An 18,171-nucleotide genomic window follows, 5' to 3' on the forward strand; every position below is an offset into this window, starting at 1 on the left:
AGTAAAGACTGACTCATGAAACCATTTGGTCCCAGAAGCAACAACAAGTACAATAAACACATTTGACAAGTCTAGTTTAATGAGACAGCATTGTCACTTTTAACCTGCTTCCTGTTATGCTTAAATCATCATGATGTGGGAACATCACATTCAGAGTTTCTCTTTCTTCCTCTTGTTCTTGACCACCTTTTTATTCCTCTTTCTCTCTCTCTTCTTTTTCTCCTCCTTTGCAGGTGAGTGCTAATGTCCTGATCTTCCTGTGCACTAACATCATTGGAATCTGCACCCATTACCCCGCTGAGGTTTCCCAGAGACAAGCCTTCCAGGAGACCAGAGGATACATCCAGGCCAGACTACATCTGCAGAGGGAGAATCAACAACAGGTAGGCCTGCACACACACATGCACATTTATTTATATGGGATACATATAATACATACATTACATATAGCGCCTTTCTAGTCTTATGAACACTCAAAGCGCTTTACACTACATGCCAACATTCACCCATTCATACGCATTCATACGCTGATGAGTTTCTAATGCTCATTCACACACATACACACACTTCAACCAGAATTCTTCGAAATGGAGTCTGGAGGAGCTGAGGATACGAGGAACTTCGTGGACGACTCGCTCCACCACCCCTCTGTGTATTTATTACCATACTGCCCTGAATATAAGACTTTTTCCTTTTCCAATGCCTGCTTTCTGAGAGAATACGAAACATTTTCAGACTCATCCTGTTGGGAAAGATTCCTAGAGATACTAACAAAAGAATGACCCGTGAAAATCCTCCATTAAAGCAAAACATAAATCCCACATTTTGTGTAGCTTGTCCAAGTATGTTTTTTTTTCAAGTGCAGTTAATTCTTAATTTTGTTTATTAGTCTCATACTCACACGCTCTTCTGTCAGGCTTTTGGGAACAACTAGACTTATTTTTTCCCCCACAGCTGTTAGTATCCGGTCAGTTTGAGCTCCTCATCAGGACATTCAGTAGTGATTCTTGGCTGCTTGACAGGTGATTCGGTCCCTTGTGCATCTCTGTAGTAATGACGTCAGAAGATGATTTCAACTGCTTTCCACTCATCAGGAGTTTATTTCCTTTGTCTGAGCAAAACATGTTACATGAGCTGTCAGAAAACTCTTGTAGATTAAACCGGGCTAACTTAACATGTTTAACCTTTACATACTGTTAGGTATTACTTTATAATTAGTGCCTATACCAAATTTTGAGCTGCAAATGTATTTTGTGTTCATGTTTTCTTTAAAATTGACACTATTGTAGAAATCAAAACATAACAATTATTTCTGTTAATCGATTTAAAGTGACAACGATATATATATATATATATATATTATATAATATAGGTATATATTTTCTGATACAGAGAGCTGATCCAATTTGAATAAACTGGGCTTAATGTAGATTGGGTCAATCATCAGCTGATATCCAATCTGCTTCAAAAGGTTTCAGTTCAGTCAGTTAACTCAAGTAAAAAAGATTATTTACATGTGAAAGCAGACCAGCAATAATTAATGCTTGACGTCTAAGCTCTGACCTCATCACTCCCCGTAGGAAACACACACAGAAAGGGAAAGAAATATTGGGGAGTGATGATGGTGGATATCCTCTCCTGGGAGTGAAGCATGCATCAGAGTTTAAACAAACCGCCAAATTGATAGGTGATGCAGAGAGGGACATGTCAAGTCATGTAATAGTTTATCAGTGCAGCTGGAGGCTTCGCTCCGTTTCTGGTACCAATACCGATCCGGCATATCGATGCACGATCATTCCTTGCTTTGGTGCAAAATGGAAAGTGTTGAAAAATGAACTTCCTCTTTGATTCGGAGAGAGGGGTGTAACCCCTAAAATCTGACATTCACCACTTACTTGAAGTTAAGCTGAAGGTTTTTCATGGCTCAATATGATGTGACATCTATATTAGGTCAGATAGCTGCATTAACAAGAGTGGGGTTGTACTGGTGGGGTTGAGGTGTAAGTCCCTATTTGAGTCTAACCAGGGATTTTTGTTACATGTCATCTACCCTCATTTGACCCTCATCACAGCACCTGAAAACTTTCATTTAGATTGTGAGATTCATCTATGGTGTTAAATATTGATGACTAAATAAGTGACAGTCAAGTTGAGTAATATTATTAAAGTATATATCAAGAGTTTAACACTACGAATCTTTGCCAGCCAGCTTCACGAGGGCTGTGTATTTGTGGTTGGATCAGATTTGATTGACGTGGCCTCGCAACATTACTAAACAACCTCAAACCTGTCATCAGATTTTGAGTCAACTATTTCTAAATCCTGATTGGTGCACAGAAGTACATCACTTTTTCCCATCTTTTTTCCCCAGTAAGTGGTACACAGGCAAAACAAACACTCATTTCTCACTTTAAATAAACTGTTTGAAATTTGGCAGGAGACTTTGTACTAACGTTGAACCCCATCGCTCATATTAAGCACTTTATTGAGAAATTAGGTTTTCATGGCCTTTACAAACACCATTAAATAACACAGTGGACTCAGACACAGAGGCTATATCACCAATATATATTGTTAACATTGTCAAAATATCAGTGGGTTAGTTTTTTTTTAAAAACATAGCTTTTCCGTAAAACTCAAACTCGCTGCCACGTGACACGCACTTGAGGACACTTGACATGTTGCAGACAGACAATAATATTATGAATGACACAATCTGCATTTTGTTTCTGTTCTTTTTTTGTGTGTGTGCTTTCCAGGAGCGTCTGTTGCTTTCAGTGTTGCCAAGGCACGTTGCCATGGAGATGAAAGCTGACATCAATGCCAAGAAGGAAGACATGATGTTCCATAAGATCTATATCCAGAAACATGACAATGTCAGGTCAGCCTGGTCACTTGGCCGTCTCTCTTTTTATGATTTAACCGTGAATTAAGAATTTAGTCACTTAAGTGTTTACATTTTTTATGCAGGATACTCCTTTAGGACTTGATATGACATACAAGGAAGTAACTGTAGTTCATCATCTCATGATCAAAACTTGAAAATACAAAATTCAACACAAAGCAAACATTTTTTTCCTAATTCTTAATGAGATTCACACACACACAGACACACACAGACACACACAGACACACACACACACACACACACACACACACACACACACACACACACACACACACACACACACACACACACACACACACACACACACACGTTCACAGAGTCAGAGGAGGGTAGAGTGGTTTGGCAGAGTGGAGGCTAATTAACACTAGTGAGGGAATACTTAATCACCAGCAGCCAAGATAAGATAATCCCCAAAGATGGAGAACTTCAGCACACATTCAATTACAGCACTGAGCAAACACACTGCACACAGTTTCCTCTCTCCTTTCCTTTCTCACACACACACACACACACACACACACACACACACACACACACACACACACACACACACACACACACACACACACACACACACACACGCACACACACGCACACACACACACTTTAGACTTGCATGAATCTCCTTCAGAAGACTTTAAGGTCAAACTTCCTGCCGCTCTCAAGGTTAGCAGCCCTGATAGTAACGCAAGGCAATGCTGCTGCTGTGAAGTGATGAAATATATCATCAATATAATATAACTAACTGAAAATATCTATCAAGTGGAGGATTAATAATCTTTCTGTCTTTCTAAACCTCTCTTTCTTTCCACCTCTTGATCTCGTCCTCAGTATTCTGTTTGCAGACATCGAGGGTTTTACCAGCCTAGCCTCTCAGTGCACAGCTCAGGAGCTGGTCATGACACTCAATGAACTCTTTGCCCGTTTTGACAAGCTGGCGTCGGTAAGAAGCCGCAATTGAACTTGTTGAACTATTCCTTTAATTTTATTTCTTCTGAGGCACCTTACAGACACTTTGCAACCTCATTTTTTCTTCCTCTTATGTCCTCTTTTTTTCTGTCTCTTGCTCTGCCCCTCTTTCCCAGGAGAACCACTGTCTACGTATTAAAATTTTGGGAGATTGTTACTACTGTGTGTCGGGGCTGCCTGAACCTCGAGCCGACCATGCCCACTGCTGTGTGGAGATGGGCGTCGACATGATCGAAGCCATCTCGTGAGTATAATACCTGTGTTTGCAAAAGTGTTTGTTTTGGAGATATTTTCTGCTGCAGACGAGACGCTGACCCTGCGGGATGTGTGTTTGCAGGCTGGTGCGTGAGGTGACGGGGGTCAACGTTAACATGCGCGTCGGCATTCACAGCGGGCGCGTGCACTGCGGCGTGCTGGGACTCAGGAAGTGGCAGTTTGATGTGTGGTCTAACGATGTCACGCTGGCCAATCACATGGAGGCAGGAGGCAAAGCAGGGTAAAGCCACAGGGTCACACACCTATTTGCACATGCAAACATGAACACACACACACACACACACACACACACACACACACACACACACACACAAACACGCAGGTATTGAATTTCTGGTGTCTTTGTCCTTGCTAGACGGATCCACATCACTAAGGCCACCCTGCAGTATCTTAACGGAGACTACGAGGTGGAGCCAGGCTTTGGAGGCGAGAGGAATGCATATCTGAAGGAGAACAGCATCGAGACCTTTCTGGTCCTCGGCTGCAGCCAAAAACGGGTCAGTGCACAAAAGCATACAAACCTCAATGAGGACATAATGAGGAGGAGGATAAAATATGGATTTAATGGAATTGAAACACTGATGGAAGTTTTTTTAAAATTGAGGCTAAAATTGGCCTAAAATATTTGACAGATATAGTAAATATTCCTTCAGTAACTAAGTGGAGTCAGATGCTTCAAATTCACCAGTCAAGATTATCTTCTTGTTAGTGAACGTGGATGTTTGAGCTTCACTGTGCAGAATGATGTATGTACGTGCAGAAATTGAAACTAGAAGGCTTTCTGCACACATCTGCAGAAAGTAGAACGTTTATCTGTGCTCACCTTGTTTAGGACATGATTTGTGACATCACATCTAGTTTTAGGCCAACCGTGGTCCAATATGCAATTTATGCAAGTGTGATGTGAAAACCTGAAGTACAAATATAGTGAGGATGAACTTTTCAGTGAAGTAGGAGACATCCTGTGTCCAGCAGTTAAACTTTTGAAATTAAAAATATGTCCCTATTCATAGAGATAAGGGAGAAGAAAAATATATACTTTTCAGGTATTTTAACAAGATAACGTAACTTTTTCTTTTGTCCAGAGCTGGCATTAATGAGGTGCCAGCTGACTGGTGACAGTGAATGTAACATAAAGAATAGGCTGATCAGTTTTATACAGAAGTCATTGATTTGTTGTTGATTCCCAAATGGGAATTAGAGAAGGTTTGGATATGCTTAAAGGAATAATTTTGAGAACTACATTTATTCGCTTTGCTTCAATTTGCTTCATATCAGTGTTCTCATCTAACTCGCAATAAAAGCAAATAAGTGTAGATGATTAGTTGATGCAAACAAAAAGAGGAACAGCCCTTTAAGATATTAAATGACTTAAGAATATGTAACAAATCGAGTAATAACTTGTGAAGGAAGCAGAACCACAGAGGCATAATCTTAAGTGATGAGAGGCAAGAGATTTGTGAATGAAGTCATCTTTTAGACCTTGAATGGACTATAACGCCACTTTAAGAACCTTTCTTAGTGTATTCAGTCACTTGTTTTGTTTTTCACTGGCTGTTGTGAGAACAACTGCTCAAATCTTCATGTTTTTCTCCCTGAGCAGAAGGAGGAGAAGGCGATGATGGCTAAGATGCAGCGGACGAGAGCGAACTCTAACGAGGGGCTGATACCACGATGGGTCCCTGACAGAACCTTCTCCAGGACCAAAGACTCAAAAGTCTTCAGACAAATGGTGAGATTTAACATCCACACATCCCTTCACATTGGTAGAGTCACATTTTTTATGTGTGATGCTTTTAAGAATCCTTCTTTCAGCTTCTTATTGCCATATTCTCTCTCTTCTTTAGGGGATTGATGAGACCTCCAGTAAAGACAAGTGAGTATTGACTCTTAAGGTGTGCACATGTGAAAACTGCTTTACTGGATTTAACTAACCTCTTCAACACTTTCTGTTCTGTTTCTCCTCTTCTCCTCTTCTGCTCTTCTGTGTTTCCCTTTTTTTCAGCCGTGGTGTTCAGGAGGCCATGAACCCAGAAGATGAGGTGGATGAATTTTTGGGACGAGCCATCGACGCTCGCAGCATCGACCAGCTAAGAAAAGACCATGTAAAGAAGTTCCTGCTCACCTTTCAGACCTCTAGCTTGGAGAAAAAGGTTCAAACTGTGACTCTTGATTATCATCTTATGCATTTTTAAAACCACAAGCTCTCAAATCACTCTCTTCGTCCCTGTTTTTTCCTATTTCAGTATTCCAAGAAGGTGGACGATCGTTTTGGAGGCTATGTTGCCTGTACTCTGCTAGTATTCTGCTTCATATCCTTCATACAGATTGTTATCTTTCCACAGTGAGTACTTCACATATTCACATACTGTAGATCCTCCAGTGTGTACTGTATGTGTTTTAAGGGTGCTTTAAAACCTGCTTTGTTTAGTCTCTGAGTATCAGACTCTGGTTTGTTTTCCCCCTTTTGTACGATTCTTTGGGCAGATCTGAAAACAGTGATTGTACTCGTGTGCGGACCAAAACAACCACATCAAACACAGGAAGTGGTCTCACCCTGGTCACTAATTCTGAAGCAGTTTGTTTGTGGTGGGAATGTAATCCCACCTTGATCTGACCTAGCTAACCAAGGCGTACTCTGCATGTTTGAGCTAAATGTCTCCTGTAGCCACGGGTGCTTTGCATATTTGATTGCAGATGAGTGAAAAAGTTGTGAGCGGCTAGTTGGAGAATAAATTGTGCAAAGTGCATTGCATTCTTGATATTTGAGAAATTGGAGCTTCTTCCTGTGTTCATGTTCTCGCTCAGACAGACATATCTGACCAATGAGAAGAGTGAATTTCAGTTCACAAACTGAACCAAGTGGGCAAAGCAACAACTTTACCAGCTTGTCCACTAACTCAGACCAGAGCAAACAAACTATAGGCTTGAAAAGTCTTAATATTTGTAGCTCAGTTTAACCCCAATCTGAAGCAAACAGGTTTGATGTGAACTGTATCTCTGTATTCTTCCTTGCAGCACCCCGGTCATGCTGGGAATCTACATCAGTATCTTCATCATACTCGCCAACATCCTTTTCATCTGTGCCATATACTCTTGCATCAAGGTAGTGGAACTTCTCAATACACACAAACTAATCTTTTGCTAATATTCACTGATATTGAACTAAAATGTTAATACTTTGTTTTCACTCTACTCCGTCTTGTAGCTCTTTCCGGCTGCAATGCAGACTGTTTCAAAGAAGATTGTCCAGTCTCGCACCAACAGCACACTGGTTGGAGTATTAACCATTATCCTCGTCTTCATCTCTGCCTTCGTCAATATGGTAAGATCAAAGTAAAAGCTAACCCAAACAACAAGATGACAGATTCATGCATTATATGAAACACGTATGTTGAAAATCATACTGAGTATATGCTCGCAGTTTGCCTGTGACACCAAGAGCTTAGCGGAGTGCGTCGCTGAGAAGCTGAACACTTCTGCAGCCATGGTGACGCCATGTGTGATCCGCAGCTTGAATGTGTCTATTGAAGGGGGTCTCGAGATTTGTCCTAGCCAAGGCCCTTCCTGCCCCTTTCCTGAGGTGAGTCACTACTCGGAGTTCATTGTATGTCACCGTTTGTGTTCCCCTACGCAACCGCCATTTCGAAACAGAAAGGAAATGTCACATTTGCATCTGTGAGATCTGTTGTTGATATCGCCTCTTTGTGATGCCGCTCTCCTGTTTTTTTGCACCAGTATTTCAGCTACAGTGTGCTGCTGACGCTGCTGGCCTGCTCGGTGTTCCTGCAGATCAGCAGCATAGGGAAGCTGGCCCTCATGCTGCTCATCCAGCTCACCTTCCTGCTGCTGGTGGAGTGGCCACAAGTAGCACTATTCGACAACGCAGACCTCTTTGTCACCTCCAATGCCATGTAAGTGCAGCAGGATGGATATAGGAAACACATTTATGTTGTTTGTGTTGACCTTTTTCTCAATTTGTACTGATAGTTTCTTCATGTCTCAGATGTGGGGTTTGGTATCGAGCTTCAAAAACAACTGAAATATTCATTTTCTGCAGACTATTGATGAGTGTCTTTTCTACTCATTCTTTGATCAGATATCTCCTACTGTAAACCTTTTCAACTTTAGACTATATTTTATCTAGATAGAGTTATTTGTTTAACCCTGATGCATTGACCATTAATTTATATTTACCAAATGATGGTTTTGATATTGGTATTGGTACCTTGAAGATACCATTTTAGTTAAGTTGTAGGTCAAACTTCTGTATATTTGATTATTTGTTCTAATTATATGTTTTTTCTCTTTTCAGTGATTTAAATGAAACTAGTGCTCAATGGTAAGAAATTTCATTTGTATTAATTAGTTATCTGCCATTCAAATTGATTAATATTATAACTATTGTTTGTTTAATTTGTTCGTGTTGACCAGAATTGTTTTTTTAATGTGTGTACATTTAGGTCCAGTTTCAATGAAACTACAAACCAGTGGTAAGATTACATTCAGTGTCACTTTTGGAGGCTTTCATCTCCTATTCTATCATTCTAGCATTAATTCTTCTTTTTCACAGTTCACACAATCTTCCTTATTTTAATCTGACCATTCATCCGTCTCTTTGCAGCCCATTTGTTGTGACCAAAGTGTCCCTGAGGGTCATGACTCCAGTGATTCTCACAGTCTTTGTCCTGGCACTGTACTTGCACGCCCAGCAGGTTGAATCTACTGCACGCCTCGACTTCCTGTGGAAATTACAGGTATCTACTGTGTCCACTAGAGGGCATCATCTGACCATTTTAACTGCTCACACTGTGGCAAAAGCCTCAGAGTTGTGCATCAATTAACAAACTGTTGATGGACTGCTGGCTCTCAAAGAAACATGATGTCTTATGAATGTATTTGCTGATAAAAATATCTAATAAGGAACCTCCTCTCTCAGGCCACAGAGGAGAAAGAGGAGATGGAGGAACTACAAGCCTACAATCGTCGTCTCCTCCATAATATTCTGCCTAAGGACGTAGCTGCTCACTTCCTGGCTCGTGAGCGGCGTAACGACGAGCTGTACTACCAGTCCTGTGAGTGTGTGGCTGTCATGTTTGCCTCCATCAGCAACTTCTCAGAGTTCTACGTGGAGCTGGAGGCCAACAACGAGGGAGTGGAGTGTCTCCGGCTGCTCAACGAAATCATTGCTGACTTCGATGAGGTAAAGTTTGTGAATTTGTAAAACTCAGAGAGTCGTCATCTCTACAGGAAAGTGTAGATTTGACATTTGCTGTTTTTTTATTTTTTCACATCTCAGATTATCAGTGAAGAGAAATACAGGCAGCTAGAGAAGATCAAGACCATTGGTTCCACTTACATGGCGGCCTCCGGTCTCAACGACTCCACCTACGACAAGGAGGGCCGTTCACATATTATTGCTCTGGCTGACTATGCCATGAGACTGAGGGAGCAGATGAAATACATCAATGAGCATTCCTTCAACAACTTCCAGATGAAGATAGGTGAGGTTAAGTAACTGCTATCTCTCTGAAGCAGCATGTAGAATTCAGAAAAAGGTTCAAATGTTTCAAAATCACAAAAATTAAAAGTTTTTCAGTTATTTAAAATTATTTTTTGGTACAGTTTAACACTTTTTTCCTTCAATTTCCAGGTCTGAACATTGGACCAGTGGTAGCAGGGGTCATTGGGGCGCGGAAGCCTCAATATGATATTTGGGGAAACACAGTCAATGTGGCCAGTCGCATGGACAGCACAGGTGTACCTGACTGCATACAGGTACGATTCAAGTTCAACTCAAAGTGACGTTTTTGAAAATGAAATAAAATATATATCATATAATAAATTGAATTTGAATCCACATTTAATATCTATACATTTAATATCTATACAGAATTACTACAAATTATTGACTGATTGATACCTGGTTAGATTACTGTAATAAGTTTTTTTTAGACACTTTTGGCTACATTAGAGTCAGTCAGGAAATAAGAGAAGAAAGAGAAAAGAGGGAATAACGTGCAACAAATCTGACTCAAACTGTGATATTGCAATTACATGGTCAGCATACCAGAATACCCCAATAGTGGCACTCAACCTCTCAAGAAGCCAGCTCATTCAAAAAACACTTAGCAATAAAGCAAAGACGGTAGCCGAGCAAGTACAGTACCAGTAAAAAGTTTGGTCACACCTTCCTATTCCATTGAAAGAGAAAGTGTGTCCAGACTTTTGCCTGGTGCTGTAGAGTTAGAGTAAAACCTTTAAGAGTAAGCTCTTTCATACCGGACCTATCTGCTATATTTTGAAGGTAAATTTGTGTTAAATGGTAAGGAACACTGATATCTAACATCCACAGCAAGTTTAATATGTAAAGGATAATATATGACAGAGCAGTATAATCCTCAAACCTGCAATAAGTATTTCTTTTTGGCCACTACATAACAACACTGACATACAGTATTATCACTGGATAAAGTTGATATGGCAAACAGGTTCTTATTTATACATGCAACAGACACAGTGCAAGATTAGCATTCATCTGGAGTCGTGTTTCTGTCCACCTGATGAATCTAAGTCCTGTATTCACTCTTCCTTTCGACCTTATTTACTGTTTCTGCTTTGTTATTGCTACGTTTGTCTGCCTCTGTCTTTGAGTTGTGTCAAAGAGGAATTTCTGTTATTATGTATATGAATATCACAGCCAATAAAGGACAATGTTTCTTAAATCTTATAATCTATAAATCTTTACCAACTCCTTAGGGAAATATCTGTCTATGTAGCTTCTGAGTGCTCCGCTATGCTCACCAGCTAGTCGCTAACTTTGTGTGTTGTCTGGTGCTGGGCAAGGAACCTACAGTGGGTTTATCACGTTTTTGTTACCACTATTTTAACTAGAGTTAAGTAATAAAAGAAATGTTGCTGCAACTTTAATGTAAATACGCATTCTCCCGTTCTGCTCTCAGGTGACGACAGACCTCTACCAGGTGCTTGTAAACAAAGGGTACGTGCTGGAGTACCGCGGGGTCGTTAAAGTCAAAGGTAAAGGGGAAATGACAACCTACTTCCTGAACGACGGGCCACCCAACAGTTAGCAGCCATGGCGACAGCAGATGCTTTGACGATCCCCACTGCAAGGACACAGCACCACTGAGCGAGGACTCACAGTGTGAGCGAATGGCTAAAAACTCCAAAAAAAACAACAACAACAACAACAAAAAACGCCATCACTTGAATCCCAAGCAAGGAAGAAAAAAAACTTTTAAGACTTTAAAAGGAAAAGTGTTCTTGATGAGAGGAAAATGTTCTCGTTTGACAGCCATTTTGGCCCACATACATGTTGAAGGACAAGTGTTTTTCTCATGTCTAGCCTCTCTCTCAGGCTTCTTGAAAGATGCAAAGTCTGTTTATTTAAAACAACGCCTTTTAGCCTGTGTCAAAAGAAGATTAACGCTGTACATAAGGCTACTTTTTATTTTACTTTGTGTTTGTTTTTTGTTTTTTTTCCTGTAATTTTTATTTCACATGAATTATGAACAGGTACTCATATTTTGTTTCTTGGATTAATTATTTATTTCAATCTCGATGTTTTTGTGCAAAAGGTCCTTTATGAAAAAAGTGTGAATACATACGTGCACAAATATCCAGTTTATTACACGTTTATAAGTGTGTATGTACATGCATATTTGTGTGTGTATGAATATATGTATAAAATGAGGAGGAATATATTGACCAAAGACTAAAGTATTTACAAAAAGCAAGGCAAGACATGTTTGATATGTTCTCGCTAAAGTCAGCAATGATCACCGCCTCTGTTTTTTAGGCAGGAGGCCTGAACCCTTTGTCCTTTTGCCCAACTGCTGGCAGCAACGACTGCTTCATTGTTATCATAAAATACGTACAATAATATAATTTTGTCTGTCATTCAGGCAGCAAAGAGCTAATCACATTAAGTCTAAATTATTATATTGCCCTCAACCTCTGGACAAAATTATTAAAGATGACTAAGGATGTTCTCTGAAGGTGATATCTGAAATCTATATTTTTATCTCCACTCTCTGAGGAGTAGAAGTAGTTCCAGCTAGGATTAGGATCCTCTTCAACCTCGTTTCATGTCAGATTGGTTCTTTAGAGCTTGAGCAGCCAGAATACAGCTGGTTTCAGCCCTATGAGTATATCATCATCTACTGCTCCTTCCCTTGCAGAGAAGTTTTTTTTGGTGCAAATGGAAATGAAGGAACTTAGATCAGCGAGTTGTTCCAGAGCCATCAGGGGGGGAAACCTCGGATTTCAGCGCAGTGGTACCACAAAGCCTGATTCTTCTATGAAGAAGAAATAGATGAAGGAGAGAAATATATATTGATTTTGACTGAATACTGTGCTTTGTAATCCTGAAGGGGCATAACTATTTTCACTGTGAGGTTTTTATGATACAACAAAACTGCTTTCTTGCCAAACATAACCGCTTCGAAGCATGTCTGATTGTGGTATTTTGTTTTCATTTTTGTTTGTTTTAACGTAGGGTATTTTGTATCACTTCTGTATCCATCATTTGTATATTCTTAATGTTGTTATTATTATTATTATGATGATTCTGATTAATTATTATGCTTATTATGATGATTCCATTCCAATGAAAAGGATCAAAGACCAGCACGCTTTTCTTGTAAAATGCCAGTTGTAAAGCTCAAGCTCACTGGTACCAACTGATCAACTGCAGCCAATGAATTCTGCGGTTAAATCCTAATGTACAATACAGTATTTCAACTGGCGATAGATGTGATCATGTATAGTAAGTAATAACCATTAGCTGCCTTTGCAGCAGAACCCGAGTGGTGTATGCTCACATAAGCATAGCAGTGAACACACATACAGATGATTCACTGTGCTTTTCTTTTTTTTTTTTTCAAATTTATGCCACTACTGCAGTATTGTAAATCTCAGTCAGGCTTTAAGGTGACCTCTCCCTTCCACACATTAAACAGAACATAATCCTCATCCATGGTATTACGCTATGTGGTGGAGTGGACAAGGCACAAGTAGTAGGCCTACGTGTATCTTTCAGATTCATTTCATTCATTTCTAGTATTATACCCCCGTCCCCCTGCCTCCACTCTCAGTCTTTCAGCAACAAAGTGGACGTACTAATTGCTGAGTTTGATTGCCTTAAGTTAATATAAAACAGATCATAGAGTATAACACTAAAACAGGAACTGTGCCTGCTTGCCCTGTCTGGACTGCTGATGTTTGAACGGAGAGAAAGGGATAAGGGCTTGTCGAAAATACTTTCAGTTAACATCTCATCGTCGCCATTATCTTTGTTTCTCCGGCTTCACCTGTTTTTGTTTTGTTTGTTTGTTTTTTTCATAATTGGGAGACTCAGCCCTGACTTAGCTCTTCCGCCACACTCAACAATGGCAAACCAACAGTTGATCATGTTTGTACCAAAGCCAGCTCACGCAGCCTTGTGCTATTGGTCCCTCCTGTGCAATGATATTTGGCCTCTGGCGTGGTGGGAACACCAGAGGACAGTAATGTAAGTGGAGATCACAAACTATCAAGTGAACTGTGACCAATGAAGAGTGATTCATATAAGCAAAGAGTTTATAGGATGGACATGAGTTTATAAAAATGTGCATTGTATGTATTCTATTTCTATTGGCTGTCCATAGACTTGTGTTGATTGTTAACTCTTGGGATGTTTTTTTTGGGGGTGGGTGGGGGGGGAGTGGGGAGGGAGCAGGAGTGGGGAGGAAGGTTGCCCCCATACTACTGAAACAGTGTTTTGCTCAGGCCTGATGAATCCTTCCGTATTTGTTTTGTTTTATTTGTATTTTCCCTGAGTTGGAGGAGTTGAAATGGGGAGTGTGTTTTTTTGTTTTTTTTTGCAAAGCTGAAGGACAAGAAGAGTTGAGGACTATGACAAAGAGAAAAATAACATTTCCCCTTGAAGAAAAAATAAAAAAAATCAATGGCTGTTTTGTGTGTTCATATATTTACTGTGATGTTTTATGTTATTTTTCCATTCTTCTAACAGATGTAGAAAGTGGCTCAATATACACATACATATTTAATAGTCACAGCTTTTTATAAATTTTAAAAGCATTCATTCAGATTCTGCATGTACTGAGTGACTATTCTGACTATTCAAGCTTTTCCACCACTAAAATCTCAAAAGTAGATTATAGTAATTGTAATGAACATTTAAAAAGATGATTTTCTGTTCATCATGTGCCAATTTGCACCATCTGCAGGACACTTAAGTCTTAGCCTATAACATTTTGAAACTCGAGCCACCTGTATATAATTAGTGCATCTTTGGTGCCAGGTTGTGTTAGGAGCTCAGACCCTGACATACCTGCTTGTGGAACTGGTGAAAATTACAACTGAGTTTTATTCATTTTCTAACATGCAGGAATGGGGTTACATTTACTGTCAGTCTAGATGCCGCAAGTCCTAACGGTTTTCACCAAATTGCGATTCCAAAGCTCTCCTCTTTCCATTTCCATTTCCTGCTCCATTAGAAATAAGTGACCATGAACTCTTTGTGTGATGTGTTGGCCGCTAAATGTAGAATGAATGTTTTGAAACAATACTATTAAGTTTGTTTGCTGAGTGATGAAATCTCCTTGAACTTCACAGTGTTTGTGCTCCAGGCCCCTGTTGTCAATCAGGTAAGGAATCTCCCATGAGCCAGTAACTAAACACTTGCTGCATTTTAAACCTCACATACTGTTCATATTCTGACTCATAATTAGTCTCTACACTAATTCACATGTATACATTTCCCCATCAGTCATTCATAGATGTTTGATTAAAACTCCCTATTCACTATCCAGTAGAACATTTTGTAGAATATGAAGAATACTACAATTTTTGAATGGTGATTTTTTTATTTTATTAAAAAAAATGTCTACATTCGCATGCACAAAAATATAAACAAATATGCATTTTATTTCCATATTTGTATACTGTGGGTCACATTATGAAAAGTCTGACTAAAAGAAATGTGTATGTGGTGTTTTTACAGCTCTCAAATGTAAAAATGGGTCAAATTTGACCCTAAACAGTATGTAAAGGGTTTAACTCATCTTCCAGCTATTCACAAAAAGTCAAAATTCAGAAGTAGTTATTTTGTCCTCTAGAGGGCAGTAAAGTCTCACTATAGACTACTCCAGTTGGGAACCTGCAGTAACCCTTCCAAAATGACTTCTAATCTTACCATCTATGCCAAATTGACTTGTAATATGACTCGAAATGTGATTTGATAAATTCAAATCTTGCTTGTAGATCACGAGTTTTGTAACCTTTTAGGTAGCCTCTACATTTTTTATGTCCAACATAATAACACTATTCTGAATATTGGAACCTCCAGACTAAATTTCTAAAGAAGCATTGTTCGAGAGACAGCTTAAAAACATACTTCACTTTAAAAAAAAAAAAAAAAAAAGCTGAACTGATGCTGCTTCTCTTTTGAATGTTTATAGGCGAATGTGTGTGTGTGTGTGTTGTGTGTGTGTGTGTGTGTGTGTGTGTGTGTGTGTGTGTGTGTGTGTGTGTGTGTGTGTGTGTGTGTGTTTGTGTGTGTGTAATATAACTGAAGAAGAAGAAGAAAAACGGAGAGGTCTATCAGAACAGGCTGAACTCCCGGTCTGTCACTGACATTTCTTTAACAAACCTGTGGAAGCAACAGGTGGATTACACTCACAGAGATCTGGATAATATGTGAAGGACAATATTAGATTTTGAAATGTTACCTACTTGGTCATGTCACTGTTCTTTCGGGGAAACCTTTTGACTTGTGTCCACGGTGCAGGACTCTTGGACATCAACCATCCGTACTGCTGGCTGTCCGTCAGAGGCATAATGTACAGCTGGTTAGGGGCTGGAGACGAGAGGAGACGGAGACGTTCATCACTTTAAATTCGTGTTACAACTGCTCAGTTTAATGTATCCCGAACCAGTGCTCCATATTATACGTTTAGTATCTTTATGTAAACTCACATCTGGGTGTTTGAACCCGTTTGACCATCTCCTTGTATCGCTCATGGCTTCCTTGGTGTATGTCGGTGCCGTAGGCCAGTGGCTGGTGGTACACGTTGCACACGTCCATACACGTGGGGCCCTGCTGTTCCTGTAGAGATGGAGGCAGTCCTTCCCTGATGTTAACCCCACCATCTGTAAAGAAATGTACAGACTGATCATTAATAGCATGGAAGGATTATTGAACAAGGCCTAAAGTGTTTGATGTGATTGTTAAAATGTACTCTTGGAAATTCTCATTTAAAGTAGAGATTTTAAAATTGAGTATCAGCCAACCAAATGCATTTAAATATTTATTTTTTTAATCATTTTTTCTTTCATAATAAATCTCCACAGCATATTGAGGCCATAACTTTTCATTAAAATAGAGTAAAGCAATTTAAAATCAAAGCAACAGAATCACTTTAAGAAAATCTACTCAGGCTTTCTTTGATGGTTATATTTCATAGAGTGTGCCGTAGTATTTATACAAAGGAGCGTCGGGCAGCTTCTCTTCATCTGCAGTGAGAACCAAATACTGAAATTCAGCCGCAGTTTTTTCAATCAGCTGCAGCGTCTCAGAGATCTGCTTCACCTGCAAAATGTCTCAGGACAATCTGGGTATCTTGCTCCTGTGTGAGAGGGGTGGGCAGCCTTTTACAGGCACTTGGATTATGAGCCTATAGCTATTTAAAAAAAAGACACAATCAAGTTACAGTTAAAGTTGTATTTTATCATGAGTGTATTCCTTGAGATTGTACAAGTTTCAATGGGTTTTACGCCTTACAATGTAAAGCATTGATGAATTTTATGACTCTTGCAGTTGTTTTTATAATCTTTTTTTTGGCCATACATCCAACATTTAATCGACTAATAGTTAAAGTTATATTTGTATGCTAATTGTGTGGTTGTCTGAGTATGAATGTCTCTTGTTTTTAGGTCTCTCTCGAGGTCTTGATGTCAAATAGCAACCTATAACCCTGCTGGACTATCATATTAAAGTATTTTGAAGTATTGAGTACTTATTGTTGTTAGTTTTGAGCAGGGTTGGGAAGGTTACTTTGGAAAAGGTAATAGGTTACACATTAATAGTTACCCTACTTAAAATGTAATGAGTAATGTATACTATTTCAATTAGGACGTAATCAAAGTAATATAACTTTTTTATATTTGATTACTTTTTGATTGCTTTTCTAATTTTTTAACAAATGTTATCAGCTGTTAGGGTAAGTATACCCATTAAGCACCAATGTCTAAGTTTAGGTGTTTTTCATGGATACTGACATTCAGTATCATTTCTTATAAAGCAAAATGTATTGCTCATTTGAAAATGTATTCATTAGTTCATGTAGATTTTGAAATATAAAATAAATATATTTTATGAAAAAAGAAAAAATTCTGGCATGGGATTTATTGGTACTGTGACACAATTTAATCCCATGTCATGATTTATTTACAAAATATCACTTTTTTCACTTTAATCTGTGCAATAAGAATACCTCTGGTTACCACTCAATACCATGTTTTTATACTTATTATTTATTGTTCTTTATTCTTGTATTATTGCTGCTCTTATATTCTATTTTGCTGTCCACTGCTGCTGTAACAATGCACATTTCCCCATTGTGGGACTAATAAAGGAATATCTTATCTTATAAATAAATAAATATTGTTTTCAAAGGATTTAAAACAGCAATATCTGTATTAGTATGTTAAATATTAAAAAATGAGGGAAAAACCCTCCTCCTGAGCAACCTCCTCTGTAATCATCAACATTTTCATAAGTAACTATAATTTAAACACACATTTTTTTACAGTAACTGTAACGGATTACAGTTTTACAGTTATTTTGTAATGGATGTATCTACAGCAGCTAGCTAATGCTAAGCTAAGCTCCAGCTCTTCTTACCCGGAGGCGGAGACGCTCCTTTGGGACTCACTATCAACTTATCGCCGATCGGGTTTTGACAACCCAAATGTGTTAAACCGAAGAAAGCCAT

At 39.0% G+C, this 18,171-nt stretch overlaps 2 protein-coding genes across 2 annotated transcripts in view; one reads left to right on the plus strand and one right to left on the minus strand.

Moving 5' to 3' along the window:
- LOC133988275 (adenylate cyclase type 6-like) overlaps nucleotides 1-14,119 on the plus strand; it is a 40,826-nt gene extending 26,707 nt beyond the window's left edge. Inside the window, exons 4-24 of the mRNA XM_062427870.1 lie at nucleotides 234-383; nucleotides 2,760-2,881; nucleotides 3,740-3,851; nucleotides 3,994-4,121; nucleotides 4,215-4,373; nucleotides 4,509-4,650; nucleotides 5,757-5,885; nucleotides 6,001-6,029; nucleotides 6,159-6,306; nucleotides 6,400-6,497; nucleotides 7,172-7,259; nucleotides 7,362-7,478; nucleotides 7,578-7,736; nucleotides 7,892-8,067; nucleotides 8,469-8,495; nucleotides 8,617-8,646; nucleotides 8,778-8,910; nucleotides 9,093-9,356; nucleotides 9,453-9,657; nucleotides 9,807-9,931; nucleotides 11,116-14,119. Of these exons, the coding sequence (XP_062283854.1) occupies nucleotides 234-383; nucleotides 2,760-2,881; nucleotides 3,740-3,851; nucleotides 3,994-4,121; nucleotides 4,215-4,373; nucleotides 4,509-4,650; nucleotides 5,757-5,885; nucleotides 6,001-6,029; nucleotides 6,159-6,306; nucleotides 6,400-6,497; nucleotides 7,172-7,259; nucleotides 7,362-7,478; nucleotides 7,578-7,736; nucleotides 7,892-8,067; nucleotides 8,469-8,495; nucleotides 8,617-8,646; nucleotides 8,778-8,910; nucleotides 9,093-9,356; nucleotides 9,453-9,657; nucleotides 9,807-9,931; nucleotides 11,116-11,244 (2,670 nt within the window). The 3' untranslated portion in view covers nucleotides 11,245-14,119. The remainder of the gene's footprint in view (nucleotides 1-233; nucleotides 384-2,759; nucleotides 2,882-3,739; nucleotides 3,852-3,993; nucleotides 4,122-4,214; nucleotides 4,374-4,508; nucleotides 4,651-5,756; nucleotides 5,886-6,000; nucleotides 6,030-6,158; nucleotides 6,307-6,399; nucleotides 6,498-7,171; nucleotides 7,260-7,361; nucleotides 7,479-7,577; nucleotides 7,737-7,891; nucleotides 8,068-8,468; nucleotides 8,496-8,616; nucleotides 8,647-8,777; nucleotides 8,911-9,092; nucleotides 9,357-9,452; nucleotides 9,658-9,806; nucleotides 9,932-11,115) is intronic.
- Nucleotides 14,120-15,778: 1,659 nt separating this feature from the next.
- On the minus strand, nucleotides 15,779-18,171 carry LOC133987677 (sperm microtubule inner protein 11-like). The gene is made up of 4 exons (XM_062427120.1): nucleotides 18,081-18,171; nucleotides 16,154-16,327; nucleotides 15,911-16,034; nucleotides 15,779-15,827 (listed from the first exon to the last, which is right to left on the minus strand). Exons 1-4 carry the CDS (start codon nucleotides 18,169-18,171, stop codon nucleotides 15,779-15,781), a joined length of 438 nt encoding a protein of 145 aa, XP_062283104.1.

Source organism: Scomber scombrus, chromosome 10, assembly GCF_963691925.1.
Source record: "Scomber scombrus chromosome 10, fScoSco1.1, whole genome shotgun sequence".
NCBI classification, from domain to species: domain Eukaryota; kingdom Metazoa; phylum Chordata; class Actinopteri; order Scombriformes; family Scombridae; genus Scomber; species Scomber scombrus.